We start from the raw sequence: 13,869 nt of genomic DNA, 5'->3' as shown, positions 1-13,869 counted from the left end.
GCCACAACGTCAACCCACAGGGTTATAGTTTCTCTTAAAAATATCTCCACGCTTAGTTCTCAATTTGCTGGAATGTAGGACACTTTTCTGCCCCTTTTTCTATCTTGGGAACCAAGACATAAAATCGTCATTGAAAAAGAAAATGGTGATTTAATGTCACGATTTAATGTCACGGTTCACAGTACATTATTTCATTAGAAAGGGGTCTGAAATGATGATGCTTGTGGTGTCGCAAGGCAATTGATTTTCCTACGGGTGAACGATTGCACCAAGTCCTTTTTCTGTGGTTGTGATACGGATGCCCCTGCGCAGGCGCCCCGGAGGCCCCGTCTCTGGTTCGGCTGAACGTGAGCAGCAGCACCTCGCTGACCGTCACCTTCCAGGAACCCCAGTGTCTCAACTCCACCGTGGTGACCAAGTACAGAGGTACCAACACGCACGCACGCACGCACGCACGCACGCACGCACGCACGCACGCACGCACGCACGCACGCACGCACGCACGCACGCACGCACGCACGCACGCACGCACGCACGCACGCACGCACGCACGCACGCACGCACGCACGCACGCACGCACGCACGCACGCACGCACGCACGCACGCACGCACGCACGCACGCACGCACGCACGCACGCACGCACGCACGCACGCACGCACGCACGCACGCACGCACGCACGCACGCACGCACGCACGCACGCACGCACGCACAGGCCCTTGCCATCGTCTGCTATGAACTAACCTCGCTGCTTTTCCAGTATCAACGTTTCCAAACATGCAGGTTTAGTATAAGTATGACACATACAGTGGGGCAAAAAAGTATTTAGTCAGCCACCAATTGTGCAAGTTCTCCCACTTAAAAAGATGAGAGAGGCCTGTAATTTTCATCATAGTATACCACAGCTATGAGAGACAAAATGAAAAAAAAAAAATCTAGAAAATCACATTGTCTGATTTTTAAAGAATTTATTTGCAAATCATGGTGGAAATTAAGTATTTGGTCAATAACAAAAGGTCATCTCAATACTTTGTTACATGCCCTTTGTTGGCAATGACAGAGGTCAAACGTTTTCTGTAAGTCTTTACAAGGTTTTCACACACTGCTGCTGGTATTTTGGCCCATTCCTCCATGCAGATCTCCTCTAGAGCAGTGATGTTTTTGGGCCTTCGCTGGGCAACACAGACTTTCAACTCCCTCCAAAGATTTTCTATGGGGTTGAGATCTTGAGACTGGCTAGGCCACTCCAGGACCTTGAAATGCTTCTTACGAAGCCACTCCTTCGTTGCCCGGGCGGTGTGTTTGGGGTCATTGTCATGCTGAAAGACCCAGCCACGTTTCATCTTCAGTGCCCTTGCTGATGGAAGGAGGTTTTCACTCAAAATCTCACGATACATGGCCCCATTCATTCTTTCCGTCACACGGATCAGACGTCCTGGTCCCTTGGCAGAAAAACAGCCCCAAAGCATGATGTTTCCACCTCCATGCTTCACTGTAGGTATGGTGTTCTTTGGATGCAACTCAGCATTCTTTCTCCTCCAAACACAACGAGTTGAGTTTTTACCAAAAAGTTCTATTTTGGTTTCATCTGACCATATGACATTCTCCCAATCCTGTTCTGGATCATCCAAATGCTCTCTAGCAAACTTCAAACGGGTCCGGACATGCACTGGCTTTAGCAGGGGGACACGTCTGGCACTGCAGGATTTGAGTCCCTGGCGGCGTAGTGTGTTAGTGATGGTAGCCTTTGTTACTTTGGTCCCAGCTCTCTGGAGGTCATTCACTAGGTCCCCCCGTGTGGTTCTGGGATTTTTGTTCACCGTTCTTGTGATCATTTTGACCCCACAGGGTGAGATCTTGCGTGGAGCCCCAGATCGAGGGAGATTATCAGTGGTCTTGTATGTATTCCATTTCCTAATAATTGCTCCCACAGTTGATTTCTTCACACCAAGCTGCTTACCTATTGCAGATTCAAACTTCCCAGCCTGGTGCAGGTCTACAATTGTGTTTCTGGTGTCCTTTGACAGCTCTTTGGTCTTGGCCATAGTGGAGTTTGGAGTGTGACTGTTTGAGGTTGTGGACAGGTGTCTTTTATACTGATAAGGAGTTCAAACAGGTGCCATTAATACAGGCAACGAGTGGAGGACAGAGGAGCCTCTTAAAGAAGAAGTTACAGGTCTGTGACAGCCAGAAATCTTGCTGGTTTGTAGGTGACCAAATACTTATTTTCCACCATAATTTGCAAATAAATTCTTAAAAAATCAGACAATGTGATTTTCTGGATTTTTTTTTTCATTTTGTCTCTCATAGCTGAGGTTTACCTATGAAGAAAATTATAGGCCTCTCTCATCTTTTTAAGTGGGAGAACTTGCACAATTGGTGGCTGACTAAATACTTTTTTGCCCCACTGTAAGTGCACACAATCAGATACTGTATATCTAATGCCCTCCTCTGACAAGGTATTCACTCAGACACTGTTTGGTTTTCTAATTGACTTCTTGTCATCATTTTTCCTTTCTACGTTGCAAAAAAGCAACGTAGAAAAAAGATTCTTCCATATTTAGCTTTTTGAACCCCCTACTAGTTTCCTGACTGTGGTTAAAAGTAACCAAAACACGCGATGAACGGAATAACCTGGATAATGTGGTGGATGATAGTTAAATCGATTTTCACATTGGTCGCTACGTGTGTTGTAACAGGTCCGTCACATTTCAAGTGACAGGCTCTCCAGGTTCCACTCTCCTTTTTCACTAGTGTGTCAGCATTCTTACCGTGCCTCACCAAGATGAAATCTGATTGAACTTACAAAACAGCTACTATCTGTGTCTTTTATTGGCTCTGTCCTTTGCTCAGGCTAGGCTGTTGATGGAGCTGCATCGCTGTATCTGATGAAAACATATAAATATAATCCAAAGGCATGTTTTGCTGGGAGATAGAGAGAGGGAGGGAGAGAGAGAGAGAGGGTAAGAGAAACAGAGTCAGATCTCTCTCTCCCAAATTTGAGTCTAAGAGAATTAAAGAGACTTTATGAGGGACACAGTGGAACAATTGATTCTAACGAACTAGGAAAAGCCGGCTGCACCATTCACACGATGTATAATGAACCTGCTTCTATAAATACCACTTTGTCTGCACAGCAGTAAGCTTTCATCATCTTTTATATTAGATATGTCATTGATGTGTGTGTGTGTGCGTGTGTGTGTGTGTGTGTGTGTGTGTGTGTGTGTGCGCGTGCATGTGTGTGTGTAGTTGAGTGGAGCTGTCTGAAAGATTTCTCTCTTCTGGCTGGAGAGATGGTGTTGGACAACCTGCAGACCTTGAAGTGCATCATCAGCGGCCTGACGACGGTACGGCAACACATTGTCTATCTCTCTCTCTCTCTTTTGCTCTCTTCCTGCACCACTCACTCTCTCGCTCTTCTCTCTCTCTCTCTCTCTCTCTCTCTCTCTCTCTATCTCTCTCTCTCTCTCTCTCTCTCTCTCTCTCTCTCTCTCTCTCTCTCTCTCTCTCTCTCTCTCTCTCTCTCTCTCTCTCTCTCTCTCTCTATAATGGAGTCACAGAAGCATACAGGAGCTAGAGCAACAATCAATAAATGCAATTAAAGATAACAATGGAATATAATGAGAAATAAAAGACAAATATTATTTATATATACGTTGAAATTAAAGAAAACAAGAGATGATAGAAGGACAACGGTTCAACAAATAATAAAATAATAAGATTGAAAAGTTTATTGAAAAATTAAATGTAAGTAATAACTTAAAATCCTAAATGGGTGGGTCCATCAATCGGGGCCCTTGAGATAAGTCCTTTCATAGTCCCAGTCATCTTGAGGGCGAGATCCTCTATGTGCATTCAAAGTTTACGGGACTCATTCTCAAGTTGTGATTGATTTGAAAATTGCAAACTGTAGAACATGTGTCCCACATTATGCGATTCCATAATAAAATCTAAAACTTTCACTGTACAGAATAAACGAAATCCAGACAGAAGTTATGGGTCCAAGAGGCAAAAATGTTCTGCATGAAAATAAGTATCGGCCGGCGAGGCAGAGCTTTTAACTTTGGCCACAAATGATAGCACCCCCTGTGGGTGAATTGTACCAAACTTCTTGGAGATCTGCTTCCTGGGAATACATTTGCGTCAAAAATGTGGAAAAAACATTCTGCAAGCCGGGGCTTTGCTATAAGGTTTAGCGATCCGGAATAATACGAAGAGGAGTTCTTAGAAATACAATATCATTCCACAGATACTCTGTGAATACCTAATAGCCAATATAAAAGTCTTACGTGGGTACTCTATGGGTGCGTGTGTGTAGAGGTTATTGAACAGTCTGACTATGGCGGGTTGGTTGGGGGAATCCTCCTTTTTTTCCATCGCTCTCCCTCTCTCGTTCTCTCTCCCCCTCTTCCTCTCTCTCTATGTCTCTCCATCCCGCTGTTTCTGTTGATTTCACCCACACCACTCCCTCACTGGTTCTCCTCTTCACTCGTGCACTATAGGTGTTTTCCTTTTCCCTGCTAAGCCAGTGCACACTGTGACTTCAAAACGGAAACACAATAGAAGCTAGGCAGCTCTGTTTGACCCACAATGCACCACCATTTGTGAGCAATTATGGTAGTGACAACAAACGCGAGAAACATGGTGACAGAGAGGCATGAGGAGGAAGGTAATCGTATGGCACTGAATGAAGATGTTGTTCCTTTATAAATTATCTCAAAGGAGGCCAACCGAATGAATACATCTTTTCATCCCTGTGGGTTGGCTGTCATCACACTGAATAGCATATTGTAACGGGAACAGTATGTCGATATCCGTGTGATGGATATAAGGCCTTGGTTTCAGACTGACACAAAGAATTTGATATGGATGCAAGCATGCTTCTGTACATGCAACAGATCTCACTCGAGTCCCGTTGTCTCGCTAGACGTTCAGATAAAACAGAAAAATTCTCATCTGCATCCACAAATTGTATTTGTTGTCTCTCATGTGTGTTTAGATTTGCTGTTGTTGTTCATGTGTTCCAGGGGCGGTTGTACTATGTCCGGGTCTCTGCGTACAACATGAAGGGCTGGGGCCCCACGGCACCTTCCCTTCCTCCATCTGCTGCACCCTCCAGTAAGGAAAATATTGTGAAAATAAATGCTCTCCTCCTCCGTGAATGCGCTGCGCACAACACTCCCCTGGCCAAGAAGGTATAATTATGAGTATAGAAATCGTGTCCTGTGTAAAATGTGAAATGACATGGCGGCCCTTGGAAGGAGAACATTTGGTTCAGGAGCAGTCACGACTCCCTCTCCGCCAGTCACATAATACAGCCTTGGGAGCATTGAGCAAGTGTTACGTGTACGTGTGTGTGTGTGTTTGTGTGTGTGTGTGTCCGTGTCTGTGTGTCTGTCTTAAACAAGGGTCTTAAGAAAGCTCTCAATGGCTCTCTGATCAAAGGGGATGAGGGAGCGTTTTCAATCTCTCTCATTCCCTCGGCCCATGGTTGGTGAGCAGTGGCTTCAGGAGCCATCACGACGCACGCTCCGCCATTCACTTAATACAGCCTTGAAAGCCCTGGAGGGATGTGTTTGTGTTTGTGTGTGTGTCTGTGTGTGTGTGTGTGTGTGTGTGTGTGTGTGTGTGTGTGTGTGCGCGTGCGAAATAGGATGTTACTGGCATGCAAGTGAGCCACATGTATTAACATATTGTCCTTTAAAAAGAGTTATGAGACTGTGTTGAATTTCACTGCCACTGTGTATTTATTTAAAAAAGGAACACTTTTAATTGTTACGCAACATTGAGCTAAAATATTATAAATAATACAACACAGAATCAAATGCAGCCTTTACGGTCTTCCCAGCATAGGGCAAAATTGATGTGGCGTTTGGTAAAATATGAAAAGCAGTGGAGAATATATGAATGTAGAAACTGAGCTTGCATATTCATGAAGGTGTAAGCCCCAGGAGTCAGCGTGTGTCACATTTAATAACGTCCCCCCTCGGTGAGACAGGGACGCATGAAATATCTTCAGAAGAACATTATGCTCCCCCCCCCCCCCAACCTCAAGGTTTTCCTTTAGTGTTCCCAAGACAGCTCCTTCCTGAACCGTTGGGGTAGCACCTAGTCGTTGTGTTTGAGAGTTTGTGTGTTTCCCTAATGGTAATCGTAATTGTACACATGCACAAGGGGACTTGTGAACTGTATGCAATGTTTAAACCTGCACTACATCTCATTGTGGGGTCGTGTCCAGTGGGAGGGCTCCATGGCTTTCAATTAGTTCAAACCTTTGTCTCGTTCTGGACAATAACTATAAACCTGTTCACCTCCTTGAATAACATGGTTATTTTAAAGGTTGTGTTGCAAAGACCCTACCGAGTTTCCGAGAGAATAGAAAATACCTGGAATGGTGTAGACGTGGGTGGATGGGTTCATACGCTTGAAGCACTCACATAATGTCAAATTATAAGAACAAAAAGCTGTTTCGTCCTTTTTTTGTTTGCAAATCCTTTTGAAGTAAAGGGGTATGCTGCAGTGGATTTTCTTCATATATTCTTCGACAAAAGTGATGCTTCAACTTGGACAACCATGAGCAGAACTGATGTATAGCTGCAATAGCTCAGGAGGTAGAGCGGGTTGACCGGTAACCGGAATTTTGCTAGTTCGATCCCTGGCGGAGTGTTGTGGTGTCCCTGAGCAAGACACCTAACCCTTACTGCACTGTTGCCAATGGCCTGGCCGGCGCCTTGCATGGTGGACTCTGCCGTCGCTGGGTGAATGTGTGTTTTAATGGTTGTAAGTTACTTTGGATAAAAGCGTCTGCTTAATCCCCTTAATGTAAAATTAGAGTTTCAAATCTAGCAGTAGACTGGGGGACAATTATTCCCAACAGAGACAAGACGCAATGTTCTATAGTTTATTTGTGGGCTCTTGCAGGATACCCCAACAACCAGTCCCATCATACTACATGGTTGACTATGTTTTTATTTTTGTTTAAAAACATTTAACGGCTTGCCGTTATTTGAAGAAGGAATCTATTTTTGGACTGTTTCATGAAAGAAAGGCCTTTTAATGCTGGTCCCAACCCTCTCGTTGTGAGAGGAGCAAACACAGCAGCGTAAACTTTGAGTGGGGCCTATTTTTAAGGCAATTGATATTTAAAAGTACACCTAAAAATACCTTCCTCTTTAACTTCCACTTCAATAGACTCTTTCTCACGCAGTCCGTCATGGTTTCGTGATGGAGTTTAGAGAACAAACATGACAAAGAGAACGCATTTCTCGAGATAACGTTAAAATAACTTCCTTTCGAGGCGACAGATCCCCTGGGCCGAGAGCCTTTGAACGTGCGTGCATTGGCAATAGAGCAGGGGACTCCAGTCCGGGAAATCTGGGTCTTGCAGTGTCCTCTTCAGGCTATGCCGCAGCAGGCTTCGATGAAGAGCTCTCATGGATCCTCCAAAACGTCTCTGATATTGCTTGGCCAAAAACACTCGACGTCCCGTTATTATTCGTCTTGCTCTGGGGTCTTTGAACCGACAGACGCAGCTCATGGATAGTAGGAAAAGGGGGAATTACATTTTGGGTAGAGTGGATGTAAGCACCTCCTCTCAGCCGACAGTGTAAGGACTCTGATGTCTCCTCAGACTGGCGGGACGGCGACGGACCGGAGCCCAGGAGGCGGGGCCAAGTCGAGGCCATGGAGCGTCTGCTCCAGCAGGTCCGGGCCACACACACACACTACTGCTGCGGAGGTGAGAACTTGCACACGCACACACGCATATATATATGTATATGTGTGTATATATATATATATATATATATATATATATATGTGTGAAAGTGTTTGTTTCTGCATTTTTTGGGGCAAACCAACATGAAATATTTGATTCTCGCTATAACGTGATCTCTGGGATAACGCATTCCGTCATTTAGGTACCCCAATGGCCATGCGAAGGTTATGTATACATTCATATATATATATATATATATATATATATCTATATATATATATAGAGGGATCAGCACGGATGGTCAACTCATTTACATGCCTGCTTATCTTCATTTATTACGCACAAATGCAGGTTAGGAGCAAACATGCTCTGAGAAAGAGATGTGATTGTGTTTGACACATGAACACACGTGTGTAGATATTTATATCTATATATATATATATATATATATGTCCACACACACACACACACACACACACACACACGCATAGGGAGCTGTGTTCCTGACTCATGGGGACACAAGCAAACACATAAAGAGCACACACACTCATTAACTTAAGTGTGTGTTTGTGTGTGTGTGTGTGTGTGTGTGTGTGTGTGTGTGTGTGTGTGTGTGTGCTGACTCAATAATGGAATATAGCCCTTTTTCTTCTCTTTCGGTCTGTCTCTAACACTCTCCGTCTCACTCCTTATGTTCATGTCTCATTCGATCTTGTTTTCTCGCTCACACTTTTTCACTCCCTGTCTCTCCAATGAACCCAGATCCTCTCCCTGCCTCCCCCCCCTCTCTCTCCCCCTAATCTGTTGCTATCTCTCTCTGTCTCTGTCATTATTTGTCCCCCCTCACTCTCCCCTCTCTGTCGCCATATGTAGTAAATCTCTCCATTCATTCCCGCAAAAAAGTAGAATTGTGTACAGGTATATTTTTTTATGAAAGCATTTAAAGTGATCTGTTCGGTTTGTGTGGGCAGTCTGTCTGTGTACAGACATCAGCACAGTGCTGATAGGGCAGGAACACACAGATGATTGATGGTCTTAACGGGGGTTGTGTTCCATTTGGCGTCCTTTTCCTGTCACAACAGCTCACAAAACGATGCCGCTGTGTTTGCACATTCATCCGCCCAGCAGATATGGAAATGTTTTGTTATGAGTCATGTCCTCAAAATCGTTTGGGTTTTTTATTATCTGCAGGAAGTCTGTGTCTGTGAAGACTTGGTGCAGATGGCGGGGACTTTATAAGTGCAGCCCGGTGTTCACGTCGTCTTGTGCACAGCGCACCTCATATTGTCTGTGGTCTCTCGGGAGCCAGGTCTGCCTTTGGCGGCCTCTCTCTCAGCGAGGCTGTTCACACAGAGTCTGTACATAGTGAAGACTGTCCTTCGATTTGGATCACAGTCACAGTGTTTCAGTGTTCTCGCCACGTTGTCTTCTCTGTTTAGGACTAAGAGTTCAGAGTTTTATTTTTATTTTAGTGTAGTTATTTTTGGTTTAGTCTATTGAGGTATGTGTCTGGTGGCTCTGCTGGTTTATATGAATTGAGTCCCGAACCGGCGTGCTGAATTGGCATCTCTCTAGTCTCGTCTCTCTATAGGGTAGGGCTTTGTTATGGAGCGTGTCAGGGTCTCTTTCTTTAAGTTAATTACAAAATGTAAATGCTCTCCTTTGACTTTGTTAATTTGTTGGTGTTGACCTTTCTCTCTCTCGCTCTCGCTCTCTCTCTCTCTTTCTCTCTCTCTCCCTCTCCTCCTCTCTGTCTCTGTTCCTCTCTGTGTCTCTCCAGCCCATCTCTCTCTGTCTCCCTCTCTAACTAATTTCTGTGTTTGTACAGGGTTATGCGCACTCCTACGGAAGCCCAGACCCCTACCGTCATTCAAGCCACTTGTCACTTTCACTTAACTTCTCTCTCCCCCTCCCTCCCTCTCTCTCATCCTCTCCCTCTCTCCCTCTCTATCTCTCTCTCTGTCTCTCTCTCCATGTGAGCCGACGGCAATTCCATCTTGTTAATTGAAAAATGCTTTCCAATGTTTATTTAGTTTTCTGCTTTCGAAGTCTGCATCTCAAGCTGGTGGATGTGTTTGAGAAGTGTCACTTGCTTTTCTTCTTCTGTGATTATGACACGTGGGAGGGAGAGAGAGAGAGAGAGAGAGAGAGAGAGAGAGAGAGAGAGAGAGAGAGAGAGCGAGCCCAGTGTATTAAAGCCCGCCAAAAAGCCTTGGAATGAATACCATAAAAAGTGGATTTGGCCTTAATTTAGCTCTTGAGTGTGATTTAATACTCCAGTAGTCATTCAGTATTCAACAGGACATCATCTGAGGAAGTAGTGGTCTTCAGTTACAAGTGATGTCGTACTTAGCAGCTAAACCGGCCAGCGTGGCACCTCGTCCTCTCCAATAGACACTGAACGTTGCCCCGGGCCCCTTAAAACCCTCTTCGGCCTTCCCTGGGTGAGTAGGCAGTCGTCATGGTGGAGATGACGGTGGCCATGGCGGAGGAGTCTGAGGGGGTGGTAGTAGTGGGGCACAGGGTAGTAATAGGGGTGGAGGGGAAGATTGCAGCCATGGAGATGGATATGGAGGTGATGTGCGGCGGAGGTGAGAATGGTTGTGGAGGTGGGGGCGGAGGTGGTGGTGGACGGTTGCAGAGGAGGATTTTGTGGCGGAGGGGGTGATAGTGGCGGTGCAGGGCGTACTGATGCTGGCGGCGGAGGGGGCGGTAGAGGGAGTCATGCTCATGGAGGAGGTGGTGGTGGAGGTAGCGGTGGTGGAGGGTGGTGCCGGTTGTTCCATGTCCGGCCAGGAACTGTGCGCTGGTCTGCCAGTGTGCTTGTGCGCGGCAGCATGGCATTACCCTGCTCTTCCTGTCTACCCTCTTGTTTACAGGCTGGCAATTACACTGGTGATGCTTAATTAACTTAAGAGAAAGAACAAGGGGTCACAGCGGTGGGGGGAGTCTGGCAGGGTGGAGATTGGCATCGCTGAGGGCCCCGTGAGCCTTGTGGGAAGGAAGGGCCATGGTGGAGAGAGATACAGGGAGAGGGTGAGAAGGATGAGAGAGAGAGAGAGAGAGAGAGAGAGAGAGAGAGAGAGAGAGAGAGAGAGAGAGAGAGAGAGAGAGAGAGAGAGAGAGAGAGAGAGAGAGAGAGAGAGAGAGAGATGAATACATGGAGATAAAGTTCAGCCAGGCTGGCTATGCGTCAGAGTCAGTCAACCCTAGTTCTGACTGCCAGCAACCTCAATGTAGTTGAAGCATTCACGCGTGGGCATGTACACACACACACTACGCGTCTAGGAGGACGTTTGTCCATATGCCAACCAGATGCATTCTAGGTAGAGATTGAGTGTGCTATTCCAGTGCTATTGTCCATGATGTTAAGCCTTTTCTACCTTTGATGGTTGTGTGAGCATTAAAGTTCTCCTTACCTTTATAAGTACCGGTTGCATTTGGAACATTACATGTGTTTAATGAGCACGCCCCCCCACCCCTCATCTTCCTCAGACTCCTCCAAGCTTCAGAACCCGAGCAGGAAGCAGTCCGTCTCCAGGAGTCTCAAACACCTCTTCAACTCTTCCAACAAGTTTGTGAAAACATTGAAAAGGTTTGTGCTGGTTTGCTTGTTCGCACACATTTTGCTGACCTTTAGTGTCTGTTGTCAGATAGTCTGACATCCCGAAAAGGGCACTGACATTCAAAACAAATTTCACTTTCACAAGCTCATGATTCCCCCCCCCCGAAAAATGTATTAATACGTTACAGTTCATAGAACACACATGTTGATTATATTGTCAAATATGACCGATAAACATGATATGTTTTCTATCTCTATTTTGGCCTTAAAAACTTACCCGGGTCATACCATTCTTGCTGTCCTTCAGGGGGATCTACCTGGCTGCTGTGTTCTATCACAAAGACAGTCTGCTGGTGACTGCTGAGGACCAGATACCCATCGTGGAGGTGGATGATTCCTACAGCAGCTCCCTCATGCAAGATTTCCTCTGGTTTACCAAGGTATGCTGGGAAACGGTGTTCCAGTAACTGAAAGCTCAAAGCTAGCTACCATGCTATCTTACATAGGGTTGCAGAAATAAAGTGTAGCTCACAGCTCACAGCTATTTCCTTGAAGCGCCATGTTTTCATTTGACGATACCATTGGTCAAATATAGTCAGCAGATTGTTTCGCTTCCATATTTTGTTACCAATTATTATGTTTAAGATTGGTTGTTTTGCCAGAGAGTAGAGAATAGCGTGTAATAGCTGAAAAGTCAGGATTGTATTTAAATAACCAATCCACTTTATTTTGGCATACCGTATATCTTGACGGTATGTCGTGATCGGCCATCTCGTTCTCCAATTCTAACTTCCTGTCATACCTTTTCCGTCCTGTTCTCTCTCCCTCACTCTGCTCTCCGCTCACCTCTCTCGCCCCCGCCGCTGCCAGCTGTCATGTATGTGGGAGGACGTGCGGTGGCTGAGACAGAGCATGTCGGTCTCCATGTCCTCCTCCTCCACCCTGCAGGCCCGACACAAGATGCTCACCGCCGCCGGGCAGTTGCAGGTCAGCCTCAGGACAAGCTCACCTGACCCAGATAAGAGTAGCATGGGGATGCAAGCGCTACCAACAAGCTAACCCGACTCAGATAAGAGTAGCATGGGGATGCAAGCGCTACCAACAAGCTAACCCGACTCAGATAAGAGTAGCATGGGGATGCAAGTGCTACCAACAAGCTAACCCAACTTAGATAAGAGTAGCATGGGGATGCAAGCGCTACCAACAAGCTAACCCAACTCAGATAAGAGTAGCATGGGGATGCAAGCGCTACCAACAAGCTAACCCGACTTAGATAAGAGTAGCATGGGGATGCAAGTGCTACCAATAAGCTAACCCGACTCAGATAAGAATAACATGGGGATGCAAGAGCTACTAACAAGCTAACCTGACTAAGATACAAGTAGATGAAAAGAAACTGTACTGATGGTTTTAGGTCCACTCTGCTTCAGTGTGTTGCACATCATAGATCATCTTTATGTGCACTGTCAGCCTTTTAATTGGCCTGAATGTAAAACATAAAATGTTCTTAAATTCATCAAATGCAATGAGCTGTAGGAATAGTTCTAGAGGTATTAAAATGTAGAATTTGAAAGTAAAGTACTAAAATTTAAGTGTCAGAATTAGAAATGAGAATAATCAACCCTTGATTCATCAAATGCAAAAAAAGCACATTTTACACACCTAAAATATAACGGGCCAGACTTTACCTGTGCATAAAGTCATCACAGAAAGAGAGATCAGCATTGCATTAAATTGAATTGTTACAAAAGGTGAGGTACCCCCCCCCCGAATTTTTTTTTTGGCAATATTCGCACCTCCAGAACCTTCTGGGAACTCACAACCTGGGCCGAGTGCACTACGAGCCCATCAAGGATCGCCACGGCAACGTGCTGCTGGTGACGGTGCGTGACATGGAGAGCCAGTACTCGTTCTTCAGTGGGAAGTGGATGCAGGTGACCAAGCTGCAGAGCCAGAGGAAGTCCCTGTCCACGCCGGAGGAGCCCTACGCCCTGGACATCCTCATCATCACCATACAGGTGGGCGGAGGACAGGGGGAAGGGGGCAGAGCAGGGCTGGACTGGACATCTTGGGCACTTTCTTGGTGTGGCGACGTCACTTTTTGTGCCCATGACAGGACTGTATTTTTTGTAAGTTGGTTGGGCTTGGCCGCCTTCATGAAACAGCCCATCTGCAAACAAAATAGGAGAGGAAAAAGATCAACCTTTTGGTTCCAATTTCTGTTCGTATTTCGACGTTATTATTCAGTTGGGATGAAAGCAGTTATCACTAGTTAATTGATTGCTAGACCCTCTTCGGGCTTCGCCATACCTATTTCTTGCGGCAGGCTCCGGCGATCCTTGTTAACTCCTGAAACTCCCACTCCCAAGCACTGATTCTTCCTATCGTTTAATTTTGGAAAATCCTTTCGGGCTCGAGGCCAGGCCGATCCGCAGAGAGAAACAGAGTTTTTACTTTGTACTCCCGGGATCAGAATGGTCTGAATAGGCTGAACAAAACCACTACAAACTGAGATATACGCAAATATTAGTAGTTGGAAGTCTAAATATGTATAATATATGATGTGAGTGCATCCCGTTAGTGTAATG

At 45.7% G+C, this 13,869-nt stretch overlaps 1 protein-coding gene across 1 annotated transcript in view; it reads left to right on the top strand.

Annotated features, from left to right (window-relative positions):
- ankfn1a (ankyrin repeat and fibronectin type III domain containing 1a) overlaps positions 1-13,869 on the top strand; it is a 101,507-nt gene that overhangs the window by 65,384 nt on the left and 22,254 nt on the right. The window contains exons 12-19 of the mRNA XM_079756823.1: positions 313-426; positions 3,249-3,346; positions 5,027-5,117; positions 7,630-7,737; positions 11,212-11,311; positions 11,589-11,721; positions 12,152-12,268; positions 13,084-13,364. Of these exons, the coding sequence (XP_079612949.1) occupies positions 313-426; positions 3,249-3,346; positions 5,027-5,117; positions 7,630-7,737; positions 11,212-11,311; positions 11,589-11,721; positions 12,152-12,268; positions 13,084-13,364 (1,042 nt within the window). The remainder of the gene's footprint in view (positions 1-312; positions 427-3,248; positions 3,347-5,026; positions 5,118-7,629; positions 7,738-11,211; positions 11,312-11,588; positions 11,722-12,151; positions 12,269-13,083; positions 13,365-13,869) is intronic.

This window comes from Pollachius pollachius, assembly GCF_949987615.1.
Source record: "Pollachius pollachius genome assembly, chromosome: 19".
Lineage (NCBI taxonomy): Eukaryota > Metazoa > Chordata > Actinopteri > Gadiformes > Gadidae > Pollachius > Pollachius pollachius.
The sequence above is the reverse complement of the archived record's forward strand: the minus strand, read 5'-3'. Positions and strand labels throughout refer to the sequence as shown.